At 37.0% G+C, this 22,181-nt stretch overlaps 1 protein-coding gene across 1 annotated transcript in view; it reads right to left on the bottom strand.

Moving 5' to 3' along the window:
• The window catches only part of NTNG1 (netrin G1), a gene marked incomplete at both ends in the record, with an annotated part of 56,390 nt that overhangs the window by 5,479 nt on the left and 28,730 nt on the right, over positions 1–22,181 (bottom strand). Inside the window, 3 exons of the mRNA XM_009076790.1 lie at positions 1,724–1,789; positions 11,611–11,637; positions 21,302–21,474. Of these exons, the coding sequence (XP_009075038.1) occupies positions 1,724–1,789; positions 11,611–11,637; positions 21,302–21,474 (266 nt within the window). The remainder of the gene's footprint in view (positions 1–1,723; positions 1,790–11,610; positions 11,638–21,301; positions 21,475–22,181) is intronic.

Genomic DNA, 22,181 nt, shown 5'->3' with positions numbered 1-22,181 from the left:
TCCAAGATAAAGACAGGGAATGTAATTCACATCTACACACTTTGGCAGTTTTGTGTTAGAGATTATTTGGTGATTTGTCCCAATCCATGACAAATGACTATATGGTAACCAGAGAGGTCTGAGAAGGATTTTATTAATTTTGTAGGCATATTTATTCTGGCTGAGTAGTATAAACATAAAAGCCATGATAAAATAATATTAGATAGAGGCAGATTTCTGTAACTATTCTTTTTGTGCACTATCCTTAACTGAAGTATTTAATATACAATAAATGTTAAACACTGTAACCATATGCTGCAAACACACAGAAACCGAATAGAAATGCTTCTAAGTTTTTGTGTTTTGTGCTGCCTAATAAAACATCAAAACTAAATTTACCAAAACTCTTATTTTTGGGGAAGAAACACTGAATAATTCTGTGCTGTTCAAGAAGTATTTGGCAACAAAGTTAAGTCTTAGATCACACACAGTATAATTAAGCTATGAAATCCATTAGAAATGCTAAGTATAATTTAATTGGGAATGTTTTGATTTAAAATTCCTGTGAAAAATGTAGGCTAATCCTTACAGAGAGCAGAGGAGCAGAGATCAGTCTGGGCTGGTTTGTTTGTTTGTTTAAGGAACACAAGCAAAAGCTTGGAAAATATAACATAGGCTAAATGAAGTTATTGGAATGCTAAGTGTAATTCTATCAGGGATATTTGCTTTAAAATATATGTGAATAATCCAAACTACAGTACATTGCTAATCCTTTTAGAGAGCACAGGTCAATTGGTATTTTCTATTTTGTTGGGCACGTAGAAATTTGCACATGTGACACGGTAGATTTTATACTCATATCTTTTGATTTGGTCATTGTGATCAATAGGTTTAACTACAGCTCTTCCAATGTAAATCCCAACAGATTCCCAATACATCTTGTTCAGTTTAGTGGCTATTTTCTAGATTGACTTTGTATTAATTTTATTCTCCATCTCTATGTGTTAGAGCACAGAAAAGACACCCTTTGAACAGTGAAAGCAAGCGACAGGCCAGATTTCTGCAGGGATTTTTTGGGAAGCAAAGGGTAGTAAGTAAGAACCAAAGGACATTATATTTTATAATGAATGATCATTTTGAAATGTGAAGTACAGCTGAATACATCTTCAAATAACAAAGAATCTCACTTTTATTAGTAATCTTAAGTAATTTTGTTTCTTTCAATGCTAATCATCGTGCCACAGTCTCTGAGTAATTTTTTTGTGTGGCACTCAAATTGCAGAAAACCATGAGTCCTTCCTGCAGAGAACTTGCTTGTATTGTGGATAGCATGAAAGCTGAGAAAGCTTCTCAGCGTACTTGGAAAAACAAAGTGGAAACAAGACATTAAAAATGGGTTTGATGTAGACAATGACAATCTTTTTCACTCAAAAATCTCAAAATTTACTCAAAATATAGACTATGCTATCTAAACAAGTCCATCTAGGGCTTTCTGTGTATCATTACGTGTAACCTGTGTGTCTGCTTTTCCAGACTTTTTGCTGTAATGTGCACAATCTGAGTGGTGTTGGAAGACTCTTTTCAGGTAAGGTTTGTTTTATAGTTATTTTCTCACAGAATAGCATTACTTAGCACCAGAGAAAAGTAGGCTGGTTGATCATTGTTACTACTTTTGCCACCACGTGGGATTCGTTGAAAGCAATTTCAGTAACTTTAGACCACTAGGAATTTTACAGCATCCTACCTTGGTTTGGTTTAGAAACCTCAAGGGAAGAAATATTCGGCCATATCCTATCAAACTTTGGAGGATCTGCATGCATCAGGAAAAATCAGGTTTTGTTATTTACATCTGTGATATTGTTCTAAACAGGCAAGCATATGGACAAAGACAGAGATTACAAACATCTATTACCGGACTAGTCTAAGTTGCACTTGAACAGTACATGACTTCACAGTGAACAAGAAAACAAGCAATTGATGACTCCCAAAACACCAAATGGACATAAAATACTGTGCATAACCATTTATCTTCTGTGATTTGAACTGTAATTTTTTTGTGATGAGAAGTTATACTAAGCCAATATATATATAGTTCTAACACCAGGAACAAAACAGGAACATATTCTGTTAAATCTGCTCTGCAGAGATAAAATGACAGTATCAGACAAATATGGATTTCTTACCAAAGACACATATCTTACCGTAACATCCTGTTTTTAGGGCCTTTTGAGTTACGTATCTGTTATCAGAAGAAATATATTTACCAGTAGAGTGGGCCTTTTCTTTTTCCTCTCTCACTTTTGTGTGTTTTATCTATTTCCTATCACTTCTGCTGATATATTTTACAGCTTGGTGGGTTTTTTTTTGTCATAACGTTAAATGGCTACATTTCTTAGAAGTCGTACATAATGTGTTAGTTGGATGAAGCATTTTGTGTCTTAGCAAAAGAATTAGCTGTGTCTCTTTAGAGTTTTATCTCCTTTGGTAAATGTGTTATGGGGCTGGGGTAGTGGAGAGTGACAACCCTTAGCAGAATGGTGCTGGGTGTTGGGGCTGAGAGTAAGTGTGGGGGATGGGGTTATGGGGGAAGGAAAGAAAACCTTCCTTTCTCTTCTGTTTCCTTCTGCCTAGCTTTGAACATCAGATTTAGACCATGTTTTTATCATCTGTGAGTACTACACTGGTTGTGTCGTGCTGAGCTGAACAGATTTTTTCTTAATGGTCAAGTCAGCCTACATGGTGGTGATATTTGTGGGAAGAAAGCTATTCCTTCACTTGTATATATGAGGAATTCAGTTAGGTAGTGAGTAGATTGCAGTTGTCACAACTTGATCAGCATCAAGGGTCTAGGCTTACATGTCTTTACGAAGATGTTGTGTTTCACTGTTATGCCCATCTTAGTGGAAGACCTGCAGGGAAGCTATGACAGAAAGACTGGGGTTTCAAACATCTGATTTGAAAGGAGGACATTCCATGGTGTCTTCTGATCCATTTGTCCAGGGTGAAGGGAAACTGGCTGGGGGGGAGGGCTGTCTGTCCCAAAACTCCTCTCACATAGAGAACAATTCAAGGAAAGGATGGTGACCTGCACTGTGCCATTTCCTATTAGGTAGTCTTCTGCAATTGAATGGGTCAAGGTGTAATATAATCACATAATTACATCAGATTCTTGCATTTTTCTGCTTTTTCCTTATCAGTCAAGTAAACAGAAGAAAGAAAAACTGAGTCAGTTTGGTAGATTCTCAAACAGTCTATGTATTGATTAAAAATAACCTGCCTCTACAGGTCAGATCCACCAATTCACACACATAGGAAGCGCAAACACAACAGTCAGAGCGTATGACAAAAGGTATCTACAAGCCATACTTACAGAGGTGACATGAGAACCCTAGGCCACTCCACTGAAAGACTCTACTACCATGCACCTGAGAGACCAGACCACCTTCCTCCTCCAGGAACACCGACTGACTGGTTATAGTAAATAAGTCTCACACACAGGCAAGTTACTTGCACAGTTAATTCACTGTTAAAATTTTGGTAGATATAGGAACAATTGGGCTTGGCCTAAACATTTTAAAGGGACTGGACATTAGAGGATACATATAGAAATCAGTAAGCAAGAAGGAAAAATGATCTTTTTGGATTATGTTGTCCTGCTGTCCCCTGAGCCTTCTTCTCTTTTAGCCATTGAGTAGCATCAGAATTGTTGCAGAAAACTGGTAACATTTCAGACTAGAGCTTCCAATATCTTACTTCTGATGTTGAATACCATGTGGCACGCCTACTAGAGAAATTCACAGGTATAGTGGTCTTCAACTGAAAAGGCCTAGATATTACTGGAAGTAATAGTGTCAAAGCTTTGTAATGACTCAGGGCTAACCCTGTGGAAAATGACATTTAATAAACTATTGACCCTATTCAGGAAATCAGATACTTTGCATAATCAGACTCATATAACCAGTAATATTTCATATATAATCCATTCTGATTATGATTTCTCCAAGTAATCTCATGTCCAAATTACTCCTTGTAAAGCCAAAACAAAAAATCAGTGTTACTTATTTTATAGTGATTCTATAAATGCTTATAGATCTGTGCTTGTTTTAGCAAATTTAGTTAAAATGGAGGTTGTGACTTAGTGCAAAATAATTAAAAATTCCCTGATCTTTTAAATTAGACAACACTGAGAGGAGTTTCTTAATAGGCAACCAAAATAATAAAGAGCATATTTATAGTGCCTGGAGATTACCAACTAAGTATTACTACTAGTGATTATTAGTAGTTATTAGTGATAATTCTAACCATCTTAGAAGGGACTTCTGGAGGTCATTTGTTTCCACTGTTTGCTCAGGGCAGGGTCAATTTTAAAGTTAGATGAACTCATCGAGGGTCATACCCAGCTGAGACCAGCTTGGTAATGTTGTTAATGCTCCTGAGAATGCCTCTATTATGTGCTTCTTTCAATCTTTTGTAAAAAGGATATATTTATCTCATATCCTTATTCATGGATTGTATTATCACCAAGATTACAGGTTTCTTGATAAAGGTCTTTCTTCATGCGTAAAATTTTTTTTTTTAAATGGAGTTGACTTTGAATGCTTTATCTAAAAAGGTATGTGAGATGTCCAAGTCAAAGAATGTTGACTGTCATTCCCACATGTATATTGGAGCAGATGAGTCATCCTTTGAACAGGCACTGGGAAGATTCATTTAGCAGCTAGTTATTCTTTCACAGCAACCTGTGAAAATATTTCTAGTCCATGGTGATTACCACTAAGGGTTTTATTTATAGAGAAGCTGGCTAGATAAACCAGTCTTTTCCAGAAGACTTCCATGTCTGGACTCTGTATTTTGTACCATCATTATATGCCAGAATAACTGATGAATTTTGGTGTAGATATTCTGTAAGATATGCTATGTAAATCTGTTGTAATATATTCCATGACAGTTTTTCTGGGCAAACAAGGCTACAGAAATGTGAAAGAGTTTCTAAATGTATGTTCCAGTGCTATTATTTAAAAGTAAAGTTACTGTAGGCACTTTTAAGAGTGAAGGTGTGTGAGCTGTGTGACTGAGCAGAAAATCAGATATGACATTTAAAATTTGCATTGGAAATTTCTGCATTTTTAGTTACTATTGTTCCAAAGGCAATTATATGCAGAAAATAACTATTGGAAAAAAATCTTACTTTCATGAAGTCAGGAAAAACTGATTGCATTATATTTATTAGATGTATGATAATTTCCTTTTTATTTCCCCTCAGTCTTTTTTTTTTTTTTTTTTGGACATAAAGTATCAGAATTACTTCTGATATTAAAAAAAGAAAATCTGTCTCATATATTTCCTAGAAGTGCAGTCTGCACCATGGGCTACATCATGGCTTCAGATTGGGGAAATAATGGAAATGAAGGGGTAGTTTCAGCCTGATTCCAACCAGACAGCTGCACATGCAAAAATCCTGTCATGATCTTGGCAGAAATTAATCAGCACTTTGTTGGTTTCTCACTCCAACCAAGTACTGAGCTGGTAGTAAAATGAAAATGTATTCCCACTGAGAGGAGCCATCCTTCCTCAGGGATGAAGAGCACAGGTGATGGAGTGTATGAACACCACGTTGCTGCCTGGGCATCTGTGCTCTACTGTCTTATCTCCTCAACTGTTTCTGCTGACCCAGCCTACAAACAATGCATTTGCTGAAAATTACTAGTAATAAATCAGTAAGTCTTAAATAATGCTCACTAATGGCAGACAGGGAGCACTTGTGTTGGCAACTATCATTATTAATTAAATTTTTACTAACACTAAGGAACCCTAGTGAGAGACTATGATTAAAATGTTCTCTAACTTTCCTTTTATTTAAAACACAAAAAAGTCCTAAAAATACTGTCAGTGTAAGCTTAATGATTCCATAGAAGTTCATGTCTCTAGCCATGAGGCCTTGCCACTGCCTGTTTTAAACCATGAGTAGGCAACAGTAAATACCTATTCTAAAATACAGATGTCTCCCAAGCACAGTGGAGTTATGGCAGCAGTTTAAGGTGTTAATATTAAACAAAAAATTAGGAATAATAAAAACCAATGCTCACTGAAATCAATGGCAGATTCAGTAACTGCTGGAATAATTGGGTGTGTTTATATCAGATCGTACTCCACCACTTGTTGCATGCGTCACACTGTCATTATTACAGCATTTCTGTCTCCTTTGGTCTTTTTGAAGCAATGATAACCTAACTCATGTAAAATTGCCTTTCAACACTTTGCTAACAGTGCAAAATCTAAATCATTGACAGAGAAGAAATGCTGACTTCTTTTCTTTAACTCACCCTTTTATTAAGTTTAAAAAAATACTTGGCCGGTATTAGGCAATCTTTTTTTTGGAGCAATGTAGGAAGTTTCATACCTGTTCCTTTGAAGAAAGGAGAATTCTGCATAAATGTGAAGATGTGGTTGTTTTATGGCAGCTCCTCAGCCATAACAGCTTTTATAACTGTTGGAAGAATTTAAATGCAATTAGTCCTTTATGTGTCCACTTGCCATAGAGTAAAATCAAGTGATCTTTTTAGAGGCTTTAAAAAAAAATAAATCCAATGATCCAGCTCTGGAAACTTTCTGATATCAGAAAAAAAATCCACTGATTTGGACAAATATGTTGGCTGATTCTCAAAAGAATGAGGGCTGAGGGAACTCTTCAATTGTATGTGTTTTCACTAAAACATTTGTAGAAGTGCACAATGAATTAACGTATTTTGGAAGGAAATGCTCAGGTATATTTTCATTAAAAAAAGGTAATTTTTTTGATAGTTTGCAGGGGTTGTTCCTTTTTATTTGGATTGGTTCTCCTTTTTCCTACAAAGATGCTGAAATTGGCTGGTTGCCTGGGATTATTGTACAGTAATTGACAACTGATGAACAGCAAATCAAGATTCTTTTCTTAAGGAACACTACAATGATTTGGAAACCCCATTCTTTCCTTACACTGTGTGAAATAAACTGATTACATGTCTAAGGGGCAGAAAGAAAATGATGTGAGGGAAACATACAGAAGGACATTTTTTCCTGGCAAGTTCTCCCCAAGATTTATAGATAATTAGATTTTAAAATATCTTTGTGCATCATGCCTGTTCTGTATAAATTTCCTTGAGTAACTGAGCTAGGTTTGCATACTGTAAATACTATGTGTTTTGCATGAGTATTGTGGTACAAATTGAAATGTTGCTATCTAATTTTCAATATTGTACTGTCGTTTGATTGTTTATTAATGGTTAAAACAAAGATAACTGTGAACTGTGTAATTTCCCATATATTACAGCAAATCAGAAACCCCTGAAAACACGATTTCACTGATAGACTGTTTTTAAGTAGCTGAAGATGATGATAGTAAAATGGAGTGAAGAATGAGAAACAATACTAAACTGTCAGTAGCTGTGTCTACTAGACTGGTTGAGAACAGCTCTTCTTATCTGTTAAAATTGGTGGATCTGGCAAAACAGAAATGGAAACAAAGGCTCCCCTAAATCCCATCCCAACAACCTGTTAGTGCTCCCTGGAGCAGCATTGGTGGTGTCTGACCCTGCACTCAAATCCACACTGCAGAGATGGTTTTGCTCAGTGCTGGGGCCAGTTGTGCTTCCTGAACTTCAGGGGTGACATTGCACTTATACAGAAGAAAACTGACTTTGTTGTGAATCCTACCAGGTAAAGCTACCTGTAATGTCTTTTCTTTGGAATGTTTAATCTCTTTCAGATCCAGTGTTCAAATCATACCACAAAGGCTGTTTTAATCAGTTATTCAGATAAGGTGATTGCCTTAGACTAGGAGTCTGATTAACAGTATTATTTATTAAAAAGTCAGACTTGGATCAAATTGAATGTATATGAGGACATTTTGCTTGTTTATCTGGAATAGATATAGTCTGAAGACAATTATTTAAATATCCTAATGAGATAAACATCTTAATGATCTCTCAACAGTAGAACTTTCTGTAAAACTTGACCCCAAATAACAATAAAAAAATAATGTACAACCTAGTTATGCATATTTATATCCTACTGACATATGTGGGTGTTGTGTATATACTCTAGTCCAGAGCTCGGCATTGTAACGGCTTTGATTGTAGGTTTAATGACAGAACTTCTCAGTTACTGTGAGGGGGCAAAATCAGGTCCAAAATACTTTGTGTTGTTATTAAAAAAGAAAAAAATAAATCTGCTAGTATTTGCTCTCACAGCCTTTTAAGATATATATTTACCACATTAAAATTTCATAACAAATATGTAAACCAAATAAAGCTACACTCATCTGGACACTATTTTAGCTCCAGAAAAACACCTACTAGCTCTTTCAAGGTTAAGAAAACAAAAAAAATAAGAGTGCCCATTCAGTCTACTTTTTTTCTTTTTACTTCTGTGCCTTGCATTCATTATCATTAAAAAAATTCTCTTAATTTGAAATTGGCTATAAAGAAGAACAAGAACATAGAGAACAAAGCATAAAATACCATTTGATTATTGTGATTGCATCTTGCACTTGGGTGCACGGTCTGTCTCTACACTCTGACTCATCTGCCAGCAGCAGGCTTTAAGGTGATAATCACCCACACAGAGCTATTTGCACATCATGTCTATCCTATCCTGTATCTAATTATACCCTTTATAACAAACTGTTTAGCATAATTAGTGAAGTTATGCTTTACAGGAAAAAGAGATAGAAGCCATAGTTTAGAAGATTCAACTTTTTGAAGGTACACACTACAGATTAGTAACTCATATTTGGTCACAATAATGAACATTCTGATGCATTGGTCTATGTAAAATTGTACAATCATTATTTTAGCAAGTAAAATAATGTATTTTTCAGAATATTTGCAGACTGTAGGTAAGCACTGCTCAAACTTATGAAATGGTTTTGGGACTCATTAATTGCTTACACTTTCACCAGTATTTTTCCAGACATGGCTGAAAAATGCTGAAAGGGCCAGCATTGGAATCAAGAATGCTGGAAATGACCAGAGAATCTATTACTCAACTGACAGACAACAGCAGGTACAAATGACCTTAATGGGAAAGCTCTGATTTTTAAAATTTGCTTGTTTGTTTGTTTTGTTTCCTTCTAGATGATCAGAAAGGATGTTTACTTCATGACCACTCTTTCTTTGTGTTCAAACCTTAATGATGAGCTGCTTTAATACAAGGTCTTTTGAGGTAAACAAGGAACAGAGAATAATACTTCTGTGTGCACACAGGTAAATATACTTGATTTTTCTTTGCTTACTTTTATTGCAGTCTTAGAAGTGTTAAATGAACAATGCTTGCAGTGGCATCTTCCTTGTAAACTGTCAGTTTAGTCTTCCTAATCCCCCTGCCCCAATCTCATCCTCCTTTTACTTTACTCCTTTCTATGCTAGAAAAAGCTGGAAGCACACACAAGCAAATATCTCCCCATTAGTGTCTGCTGCCAGGCAAAAGGGAACCCAAACTATATGTCCTGAGAGTGACTTCCTGTCCCCAGATGGGGGAAGAGCTTAACTGATATGAACACAAATACTGTATTAGCATAGACAAAAGAAAAAAAAATCATGCAGTTAAAGCAGCCACAACTAATTAATCTTGTATGGTTTTGTGTGTTAATTGTACTTCTGTTAAATTCTCTGTGAGACCATGATAAACTTATGGATTCTATCCTTGTTTAACAAAAAAATCTGCTATTTCTATGTTACAGGAAAGATGTTCAGAACATTGTGCAAGTTATTTCCCCCCTGAGCTAATTAAGAAAAAAACACATGGGAAAAACCAAGCGAAATTATCAGTATTTACTTGTGCTTGTGAAGAGATACTCATGCTTCATCCCTTCCAGGAAGGCAAAGAAACTTGTTGAATTCTACCACGTACTATTCCAAGACATTTACAGCATACTAAAGGTAAAGCATAGACTTGCAGAAACTCTTGTATTTCCAATGGAATGTTAAATGGAATTTTCACCATTTGTAATAAATAAACTGTACTAATCACCCCAGTGTAAAATACAAAGAGGTCAACAATGCATCCTTTCAGCTCACCATTGTTCAAAAGGTATTTGAGTTTCCCTATTAAGTTTTCAAAGGCCAACATCTGCTGATGCTCAGAAATGGTAGATGTGGTGAAGAAGGCTGTATGGAGTGTGAAGTGAGAACACAACCATAGAGACCATGCAACACAGTACGAAGAAACTATAGCACAACCAAACTCCAAAGAGCTATTTTCCCAATCATCCCACTTCTGTTATTAATTGCAGGAATATTTCTGAGAATGGTGACATAAACTTCTCTTTCATTTAGTTCATTTATTTGGGGTTATAAAATATATGTATAAACAAAAAGTTTTGAAAATAGCATATCCCCATGAGTCTGCACTTGTGCAAATACCGAAAGAGACACGAGAGCAGGAAAATGACATTATTAAGACTGAAGGCTTTCATTTGCATGTTATTGTCATTGATGCTGTTTCACTATTTAAAGCTGGAAAACATTCCAGTGTTAACACTGCTTTCACTTGCAAGACAGCTAGTTTTGATAGCATTTAACTTGCTGTCTAGAGCTTAACAAATCAGTGCCATTCATGAGCCTAAGTTAACTGAGTTGATTTATAAATTGATAGACCTGAGCCTGCATCGTATGAAGTGAGATGGTTTTACCCAAATTATTAGCAACTTTTCAGTTGGATATTGGGGATGGCAAATTGCATTTTACAACTGTGATAATTTATCATTGTGATAGTCCTGCATTACGCAAGTTGTGTCTAAAGTCTCTGCAAAGCTGAGGCTGTGGGGAATATTCTTTCAGTAAACTGCAGCAGGATCCCATTTCTACTTCCCTGCTTTATTTGTAATTAGCTAACGTGCCATGTCTGTGTGCACTTCTCAGCTGTGGAACTCGGCCGAGGCTCACAGCTGAGCTACTGAGCACTCAGTCCCTTCAAGTGTTTTAAGTAATCATCTCTTTTATTGATATAGGAGTTTTTTACATTATGGTGTCATGGTTTTATTACAGTTTAAGACTGATATTTTGGTCCTTGAATTGCATACAGGAAAGCTTTTTTTCTGTGAAGAAACACAATTCTGTTTACTTTGTGGAGTAAAGCTGAGTTCAAAGGCCGCTGGAGTTAATGCAGATTCCAGCAGATACACTACATTTTCTAATCTACTTCATAAAAATGGAACTGTTCCATTTATAAACTCTTCCATTTGCTCTTTGAATGTACACACACACACACACACACACACACACATACATACATGAAAATTAATGGTCCTACACTTTAGTTATTAGAAAACACTCTGTTTTTTTTTTTAAGGTGCTCAACAAATATTTTCTGTGCAACAGCATCTTAATTCTTTGTCTAACACTCAGTTTTGCAACACTCAGTTTTGATCTTGTGATGAGAACCATTGGCAATTGGCAGTTGAAGCCAGATGTGTTGTCAGGAGTGACATTCTCTCTGACCACGTAATCATAGTTGCACTTTAATGCAACAGAGGAAGGTCAATACTTAAGGCTCGTTGTCAGAGAAACATTATCTACCACAGAAAGGGATGTTGGGAAATTAGATCCATGAAGCTGAATGACAATGCAAAACAGTACTGGTTTTATTACTTACTACCAATACTGGAAATACTGGGTATACCTGTAGAGAAAGAAAATACAAAAAAGTATAGTTAGCTGTTTGCTGTAGTTGGTTGAGCTATTACATCTAAGATTTTGAAAACAATATTCAGAATATTATATCAACACATAGTTATACCCAAGCAACTGCCAATATGTACCCAGCCCTTTATAAGTGCAGTGTCTTTAGGTTTTTCAGTATGAGGCTGCAGGGACCTCTAAAGTGCATTGACAGATGGGACCTACAACAGCTCTCTGAACTTCATGAATCTGTTCTGAACAGTTTTGTATTTCAACTAACCAGCCATTAGGTTTAATGCTCTAGATAAAAATATCAGTCATGCATGTTTTATGCAGATCTAGGAGAGTAATTTAACCAAGGGATAGATGCATTGCTAACTGCTCTGGCCAGCTGCTTAAATCAGTTGATACCTTCTGTTGCATTAATTGCATATAGCTATTTTTTCCTCTTTTACTTGACGGTTATCTAAATTAAGGTATGTAAAAGAAATGTAACTGAGTGAAACAATCTAATGCAGTAGGTTGGCCTTATTGACTAAGCCTCTCATTGATTATTTCTTTTCCTAAACTAAATTAATGCAAGGAAACCGTTCCAGGGACAGGTGAGATTTACCATGAGAGGTGGGGCTGCTGAGGACTAAAGCTTCTCTACTAGCTAGCTAAGCAGTGTGGGATCTCATATTGCATGATGCAGGCCTCAGATACAGCTTGTTGTCAGGTTTGCCCTGAAAGGTATGCAGTACAAAAATATGGACAGGAAATCTTTCCTGAAATGTCATTTTTTTAAGATTAAATAGCATTGCTAGTGGTACTGTGGCTAGTCACTAGGGCTGGTCAGAAACTGCTGATCAGTATTTAAACCCTGGATATTTGAATCTTCTCGGTTAAATACATTTTGCCTTTTGTAAGTTTATTGACTTTTGATGGCATGCATTTTCCTGAAGAAATCTGTCTGTTTCTCCATTAAACATCTGCTATACTACTTTCAACATCTCTCCTAAAGTTCTGTCTTGCTCAGAGATGGCCTGGACCTCATTCTGCAATTCAGCAAGCCAGAGCAAAGCAATGTCTTGGGGATAAATGACATTCAATGTGAACAAGTTGTGGAGTCAAGTTGGGAACAATTCTAACTCGTGCCATGGCTAAGACAATGCTGAAGTAACAGCATTTGCGGAATGGGGGCCATAAACAGATCTTTTCCCTTTCACCATATCACACCTGGGGCATATGTCAGAATTGCAGCTCTCTGGTGCCTGTGGCCTGCCAGAGCAATAGCTGTACACAGCACCTGCTGCCCACATAGCCCTATGCTCAGATCTTGTTTGCTAACTTAATTATTTTTCCTTTTGCTGAGATTAAAGTGCGTTTTCCAAAACTTTGGCAACATGAAATACTGAAAGCTAAATGAATAGAACAATGCCTTCTTAGTTCTAAAAGTAACAAAAAATGCTTTCTTTCAGTTAGGATAATGTATGAGAGCTTCTATCCATTTGTGTTAAACGTCAAAAAGGCAATCAATTGTCAAATAATTTTCGCTGAAGTTTCAATAGCAGCTTGTTTACATTTTTGCAAGTCATTGTAGCTAGTTTAAATTAGCAGGATTCGTTTTCCTTTATACACCCTTGGAACCTACACAATTATTAGATAAAACACCAAAACTGTGTTCTCGCACTCACACTTCCACTGTGAAATGGTATTTGTATTTCCTCTGGGTATACTCCCCCGCCCTTAAACCTCTCTCTCTCTCCTACACACACACACAAATATCCTTTCCTTTCTCTCCTGAACAGATTGTAGCAAAGGGAGAGGTTTTCCTGCAAGTCTGCTCCCCTCATTTTACTGTATTTCAAAATTTTCAATGAATTCATAGTGATAAATGCTTCCTGGGCAGAAAATAATGAACACAAAACGCCTGCTAGCCTGAGGGGCTCTGTATTAACCTTGCAAAGATGTCTTCAGGTTCTGTTTCAGAAGCTTCTTTGCTATTTCTGTACAGAGTTTCTAGGTTGGTGTGATCTTCTGTAACCAGACTGATTTGTGTAATACCAGGTATCCCTGTGTGGTGACTAGCCTTGATAGTGTACTACTTTATGCCCTTTCTACTAAAGAGAGCGAGAATGACACTTCTGAGTTTGTCTGGAAAAGAGCTGGTTATGTAGGGCCATGAAGCAAGATCTATTAACACTCTGTGAAAAACGCACATATGATGGGAAAATTATTCTTAGAACGAGTGTTTTTGTGAGATCTGGAGTTACATATTGAGGCTAGCTCTTGAATTCAGCTGAGCTGTATTTGGTGCAAGTCCTTAGGTAATGAGGCACAGGAGGTGTGATCCTGCCTCTCCCTCTCTGTCACTGTGGAGGCAGGTGAGGGCCTGAGCACAGTGCTCCTCCCATGCTGCCACCACTGGGGACACCAACAGGCTGCAGAGTCATCCCACCACTGCTGGTCCTTTGGATGGACCCTGGTACCTTTCATGACATTGATCATTTCCAGTCAGCCTTGTATTGTTAAGCCAAAAGTAATGTTCAGTCTAAATTATCTTCCAGTTGAAAACACTGGGATGGTTAATAATGGTAATAGTTTCATAGTGAGGAGACAGCAAGTAAAGTATGCAAAGAAAGTTCAGGAGCAGCTACTGCCCCTGAAATGGCAAACATTGCAGAAGAAAGTCACTAATACTATTTATTATTTTTGACTTGACTTGAGCGTGGTGGTTTGGCATATTACATGTGCACTGTAAGTGCATCTAAATATAATGCACTACTTGAGAGGAAAAAAATCTGGTGTTTTCCTTTCATACGATCTTCTGCATCTGCCCTGTAATTTTCTTGTTTCCCCTGCTTCCAGAAATGGGTTGTTTTAGCTCCCATGGCTATTGATAATGAAGAAGAAAAAAGCAAATCAGATGCTAGCAAAGAAAGCAAGTTTTTGATTTCCTCTGTAGTTTGTGTCACTGTGAAATCCATAACATCATGAGGATGAGGTGAATGCAACCCAGATACTCGGAATTAAGACAGTCTACTACAAAGCATGGCTGGGTAGAATAGTAAACGCAGTGCAAGTTTGAATTTGTACTAATTGCTGTTCAGAGGGGTGTGAGAGCTTTTCTGATAAAAGAGATGTCTTTAGAACTGCACTCACCACCACATATTTTAACTCTTAAACAGGAACACAAATATAGAACTTTTCATAGCAGTGGGTCAGAGAAGGACTGTTAATGCCACATCTGATCTTGTGCTACAATATCTGTGCTGCAGCATGACAGCACTCCCTGCAGTGAATCTTTCCACCCTTTGCAACTCCTCCACTGAGGCATGATTGCAATATCACATCCTCAGCATCACTTTCAGAAGTTCTCTGTAATTTAAAGCCCTGAGAAGCTCAAGGATCCTAGCATCTTGTAATCCCTCAAAGGGAGTGATCATTATCATCATACGAATAAATTTTTCATGTATTGCTAAACCTGTATTCAGACAAGGGACCATACACAGGGAAAGAAAATTCTTAGGAAATTTCACATGCAAGAGCCCTAGAACACCTGCTACTGTTAATTTTGCAGTTGCTTGCTCTGTAAAGGTTGAAATTTTTTCAATTCCCAGAAAAAGAACTGCTTAGATGAGGTTTGTTGTCCCTCACCACTGCTTTCCCAAGCAGTACCACCAGAAATAAATGGGACAGAGGAAATTCTTAGTTATTGCCTTATTAGGTAACACCTTTTAAAATTTGGACTTTTTCTCATTATGTTTTATTGACTCCAAACTAGTATTGACAACTCTGTCTAGGAAACTCCCCGTAAGATCAAAGGATTTTTTTAAAATAATCATAATTTATTGATAGAGTATTAGAAACTTTGTAAAGCCTGAAACTCAGACCATTTTTAGCACTTGGAGTATCTTAGATACTTTGCCTTCTCATGCTGCTGCTGCTTAAGGACTAGAACTCTCTTTCATTTCACCTCATCACTGTATATGGCAAAAATAGAGTTGTTTGAAACCAGTGACGTATGGAAGCAATTCATTTCCCAGCAACAGATGCCACCATAACCAGCACAAACAACCAACTCAGCAGGGTCGTGCAAGAGGGTAGAGTGCTGAAGAACAGCTTTTCAAGCCCTATTTTAAAAAAGATCCAGCACATTATTTATAGTGCATTGTTTTTAGGTATGCACCTGCAATGTTTTCCTGGCTGTTGTACTGGATACCTAGTTGGAGGGAAGTTAGTTTATCGCCTGGCATCTTCCCCTGGCACTCGTGTCTTTCTGAATGCTCCTGATACACTGCAGTTTTGCCACCACCACTAAGTTTCCCAGCCTGACATGGCTTTTGTGTGGCACGTTCCCATGTCTTTATACCTTCTGTAAGCCTCATGGACCAAAATTAATATGTAATATAAAATAGGAACAATAAGATATTTCGCTGCTTTGTAACTTATTATTGTATTCATATTTTCCTTTTTTTTTCCCTTGAAAGATGTTATCAAAAACATCAAGGCATAACATTTTGCATCTTAAACCTAAGTGTCCTGTTCCTTTAAAGTGAGTCATGAAGTAGGCTCTGGAAAGCTCCTTTCAGTTGCTTGGGAGAATGGGGCCCTTAGAAAATGGGACATTGTCTACTTTATGAATCTGCTTTGACAAGACAGCAGCATGTGTGATCCTTTCAGTTAGAGGGCTCCATGCTACTTGGACTCCTGAATAGAAAGCACAACCTCTTGGCCAATTTCATTTACACTGGTCCTTCAGGATGGCTTTGTGTCAGCAAATATTTATGGGGAAAACTGCAAACACAGATGAGGGTAACCAGAGCAGTACTGCAAGTGCCATAATTTTTGCCAGAAACTGTTTCTGTGGCAGCTGTGCTGCAGTGACATCTCATAAGTATCTTCCCATCCAGGGAGGCTTAAGGCTATGCTGATGAGACAGAAAGGGGGATCCACTGCAGAAGAACATCAGTAAACTGACTGAGACTGTCTGCCTAACTGTTGACTGGAAAGAACCACCAGTGTTTCCCATGTCCTGGTCAATCTTTTGTTTCATGTTGAAGTATGAATTAGGAAAGTCATGTAACAGCTGGGAGGCGATTTTCACCGAGTGCCAGGCACTGCTGATACAGGTTATTGGTTGTGAAGGGAACGGACACAAAGCGAGCAGGCTTTGATGCATGGCAGCTCAGTGCAGGCTTAGACAGCTCTGTCTGATGGAGCAAAGAACCTAAGTGCCAGAGATGATCTAAACAAGAGGAGGAAGAAAAGGGCTAGTGCTGTCAGACACATACAACTGCTGAGGAGAAAAGCTATCCTGTAATACCAAGTATAGAGAAATTCAATAAGTTCACTTTGTGTGTCAAAACATATTGCAGAAAAAACTATCCACAGAATGTGGCAGCACCAGGGAATGAATGTAATCACAAAACTAGTCAATAAGATAGAGTGAAAATATAAAATAAATGCTATGTGGAGACAAAAGCAGAAATGCTGTTAGTGCCAGTAAACAACAGAGTACTCACTGTCTTTCATAGGCAAAGCATGGAAAAGTGTTTTGCATTCTCCTGAAAAACTCATGCTGACTTAAAATGAGGATACAGAAAACAGCTTTATATCAAGGCTTATGCTGTGACTGCAGAATAATCTGAAATGGTGTTGTATTTCATGATATGCAACTTGAAATGGTATGATAAAGTCTTATTGGTTCCCCCAAAAATGGCAGAAACAGAACAATTGAAATAACAGAAATTCCAGTTGGGAAAGATTTGGAAGTGGACCTTAGGTTTCCTGTTGAATCTGTGTAAATTTCCCACATTCAGAGAATCTCAAACAAAAGTATCTTTTTATCTTGTGAAAGGAAGAAAAAAATAATTTCTGTTTAATTTATGCAATTGTTTTTAGTTGTACATTTATTTAAGCACACTCACATAAACTTTCAATGTATTTAAATGTTAAATATTTTGGTCTTAGATGGAAAAGACAGACTTTGAAAATTGGAGGCAGGAGGAAAATCAAAGGAACATTATTACTGGATTATACAAAGTGTCCCCAGGGAATCAAAGTAATATATGAAGGGAAGCTTAGGTTCAAACGAGACAAGTTACTTCTATCAACATATTTCAGCAACTATTTACAGAACTCACACTTGACTAGGGAGAGTATAATGCTAGGGCTACACTGCTGACCACATGATGGAGATGGTGACATAAAGTCAACAGTGTAAGTGATATTACATTGGCTGTGCAGGGAGCTTAGACAATAATGCAAAAATTCATATGCTGCAACACATGTGGCATTAAATCAGGAAGTGACAAAAAGAATGAAGCTTTTACATACCATAAATGATTGCTGCTTGTAGCAAGTAATCAGACAAACCAAAAGAAGAGAAGCTGATTTAGTTCTGAAGTAGTACATAGGACCTGATTCAAGAAGCAGTTATCAGAGAACCACTTCTGGACTGAAAGTCAACATGCTTGTTGAGAAGGAAAAGATTAAAAAAAACCCTTCCAGAGAGCAAGCAGATTGAAACGAGGAAGTTAGTTAAAAGAAAAATGAAAAGAACATCTAAAAAGATGTAATGCAAACAGCATGGAGGCAGGCTGGAGACAGAGTATGAGAGACTCAGAATAATCACATATAACTCATCTCTTTTTTTTAATTATAAAAATCAACTCTCTTATAAGCAAAAAAAACCCCCAAGCCCCAACACCAAATTGAAAACAGCAGAATGAAGACTATTTTGAAAAGACATCCTTCAAAAGTGTAAGTCTTCTCAATGCAGAAGACAGGGGAAAAAAAGCATCAAATCTGTCAATTTAAATATAAACCACAGTACTCTGAGAATCAACTTCCTACAGACATAAAAGTTAATAGTTGTTTTTTGTGAAAATAACCACACAAGAAGCAGGAGACCTTCCAGAGAGAAGATTGGAAAGACATGTAATCAAGGTATTATTAATGAATGCTAGGATTAATTAATAATTAATTTGATACTGAATACTAAATTAATTGTTTTCACTGGTGTTCACAGCAAAGAAGGTTAGAGAGATTCTCACAATCTGAGGAACCTTCTCAATGTCTGTCATCATCTGAAGTAAATAATATTGAGCAATAAGAATTGCCATAAGGAGATGTTCACCCAACAGGTGTTTTAAAGGCACTCAAATATGATGTTTCTGAACTAACTATTATGGCATATAACCTGTTGCTTATGTCAGCCTTGATGCCAGAAGAAATGTTTTACTGTGGTACAATCTCAAAAAAGGACTCAGGGCTGATCGCTGTAATAACAAAATATAAAGCTGACACTTTTTTATTCTGTTGTAAAAAAGCCAAGTTGTTGTCATATCTGCAATATCGTGTGTAGTTTTAGCTTGCCAAGTAAAAAAAATGACATCATGGAACCAGAAGAGAGCAAGACAGCACAGATGACCAGAGATGTGGCATGGTATTATGATAAGATGAAATAGATTAGGATTTGTCATTTAAAAAATAGATTGGAGGAGTGGATAATGTCAAGTCTATGTAATGATAAATGGTATAACAGATCTAAATAGGGGTGCATTATTCTCTGTTTCTTCCTATCTAAGGCAGTACAGGCTTAACCATATAAAGACAATTAAAGCAAACAAAATAAAATACATTTCACTCAATGTCTCATTAAAATGTGCAATGAATTGCCATAAGATGTCACCGAGGTCAAGCTGATTTCAGCTGTGTCTCTCTCTCTCTGCTCAGCAGGTAGCAACCACTGTGGGGATGATGGAGGGTTCAGCTCAGAAAGCCACTTTATTGCTGGTAACTGAGAAGGCAAACAAGAAATCCTTCATGGTTCTTCCTGTCTGCCATAAATTCCTACTGCTGAAGTCAGGATTTGAGTGTAAGTGAAGCATTAATCAACTCAAACATGGTTCCATTTTCATGATCATCATGATAAACCCCAGAAATTACTGCCCATTATTTGCAAACCATTTTGATTTTTGATGGAACTGTGTATCTGATGGAATTCAGTAATGTTGTTTTAACATAAAGTTGTTTTAACAAGCATCAGCCATCCATTGGGTGGGTGCTAATTCCACTGTTCCGTCTGGTGTGTGCTCAGTTGACTGGAAATGAGCTAACTGACACAGCAAGCTGCGTTTAGCGAGATGCTTGTTTTCATGTTCAGATGGATCTTGTCACTAGCTTCGATGATTGCTGGAGTAGCAACTGCATTTTTTAATATATACACGTATTTATAAAATATGTATGTGCATACATATGTATGTATGTACATGTACAGATCAAAATATATTAATAAAATCAACCTGGTAAATCTGACCATTTTTCCTAAACATAGCTTTAAAGTATTAATTCTCTGAGCCACACTCGCTTTTTATACCATGCGAGAAAAGTGAATACTCTTACAAAATGTTTTTCCCCTGCTTTTTGGAACTTCATTTTTTTTCTGCTCAGTAAGAATTTTATCATAATTTCATGCCCCCACACTTCATGGTTTGTTACTTGGTCTATTACTCTCACATTTCACTTGATAAGGTCCTGCTTCCTATGATCTTCATTTCTGAGTTTTGATTCTTCACAGCTGCTGCTTTGAAGTCTTAGATAACATTCTGAGCATTGCACATTGCTCCTGGTTTTAAACTTTTCATTCAACTGCAATACATAGCTCTGTTTCTCCCAAATAACATTTCAATAAATTGTTATATTCTAATATTCTAAAATGAATGTTTTGCTTTTAATCAGAGCAAAACTGTGGACTCTTTTCTTAAAAGAAGCTAGTAACTTCTGTCAAAGGGTTTATCCTCATTTTCAATCCTTTCTTCAAAGGAATTTAAGTCTGTTACTCAGTTCAGGAGGATTCTCAATCATTGCGTATTTCATATACGCATGAAAGGGAGAACTGATGCTCATACTTGTCTTCCTGCCCTTTCTTTCACCACCATATTCTTTTTGACCCAGTCCTGTCCAGGACCAGGAAATGCAGCTGTCAGTAACTTCCTCCTTTGGATAATATGCAAGTGTGCTGGAATAGTGAGTATGTGTTGTTGAATGGCTGCTAGCTGGAAACAAACAGATATAAAACCTCGGGGTTTGTCCTTGCTTTCCCTCTTCAACACTTACAGAGATCTCAAAGGGTTCATATGAATCTGGACTGCAGGTCAACATCAGGAAAACACTTCCCAACCTTTAGATCTTTAGTTATTAATTTGAAAAACATGGTCTGAGCGGGTGTTTTCCATTTTCTTAAATGGACAAAAATTGAGCAAGGACTTCATCTCAGATGTTGAGCTGAGGGTGCTTCCATTCTCGAGGCAATAAGGATGTATGAACGGAGAGCTGAGAGCACCGTGGGTGGAGCAGATATTCCCACTGTCTCTTCTCCTCTGTGTGTGTTTTTTCACATAAAGAGTCCTAATTTTTAATTCCTTAGCCCTTTCTGTGCAGTGCCCAAGGATGTGTCTATGGATATAAACATGCAGTTCTCATGGAAGTTATTTACAACCATGTCAAAGCACAGATGATGTATACTTACAATTAACACTTACAAATTGACACTCTGTTCAATTATATGCACCAAGTCATAAAGAAATTACAAACTTTTGCCAGCATTAATCTTCCTTCAGAGTCATATGGGGCAGAATTGTAATAATGAAATATCCTTATTATACAAAACTACTTACAGATATTCGCAGTGCCCTTAGGTATAGGCAGATAAGAACCAGGGCTCCATGGTCGGCCCTGGTAATTCTTCTTGCATTTTCCACAGTCTGGGCCAGTTGTGTTATGCTCACATTCACAAAGTAGTCTTTTGTTTTCTTCTTTACAGCCAGTAGCATGAAGGTTGCACTTACACCTATTTTTAAAAGGCAAAAATAAAACAAAGTGGGATATTTTTTGAGACGAGCAGAGTTTAAGTTCAGATCAAGTCTTAGTAAAGCACATCCTATGGCAAACACTCAGTTTCTATGTTGTGCCTGCATTGTTGTTTTACCACGCTTTACAAGACATCACTCAAATAGAATGTTGCATTATCTTCAGCTCGCACAGGTCTTAAAGCAGAAATTTCACCAAGACTCCAAGATGCTGAATCTTTTCTTGTTTTCACTAATGCAGGTCCACTGAGAGAAACTAAATTATCCATAATTTTTACTACAGACAGGTCTATAATCTTGCAAAAATTCAAGACTTACTCATTATTCCCAGGAACAGAACAAGTCCTCTGCTTATGTCCTTAGAGAATCTGGCCCAAATTAAGATCCAAATTAGGCCCTGGGAGCCTGAGAAAACAGACTTCAGTTAAATATCCTCCACAGTGCCACACTTTGGGAGAAGGGAAGCTCACTATAATGGTGTCTTGCCATTCTTGTTCAGCAAGTACTGTTTTGCTCAGAAAGGAAATTATTTTTTTGCTGTTTTGCTTTAATTTGATATAGTTGTGCTAGTTGAAGGTCAAAGGAAATATTTTGGTAGGCACATTTAATTTTACTTGGGAAAGAACACCTAATCGAACCTTATGACAAAATCCTTGGATAAAACAGATTCTACATCTGTTCTTAGAAC

Source organism: Acanthisitta chloris, unplaced genomic scaffold, assembly GCF_000695815.1.
Source record: "Acanthisitta chloris isolate BGI_N310 unplaced genomic scaffold, ASM69581v1 scaffold36106, whole genome shotgun sequence".
NCBI lineage: Eukaryota > Metazoa > Chordata > Aves > Passeriformes > Acanthisittidae > Acanthisitta > Acanthisitta chloris.
This window is presented reverse-complemented; position numbering and strand designations above follow the sequence as displayed.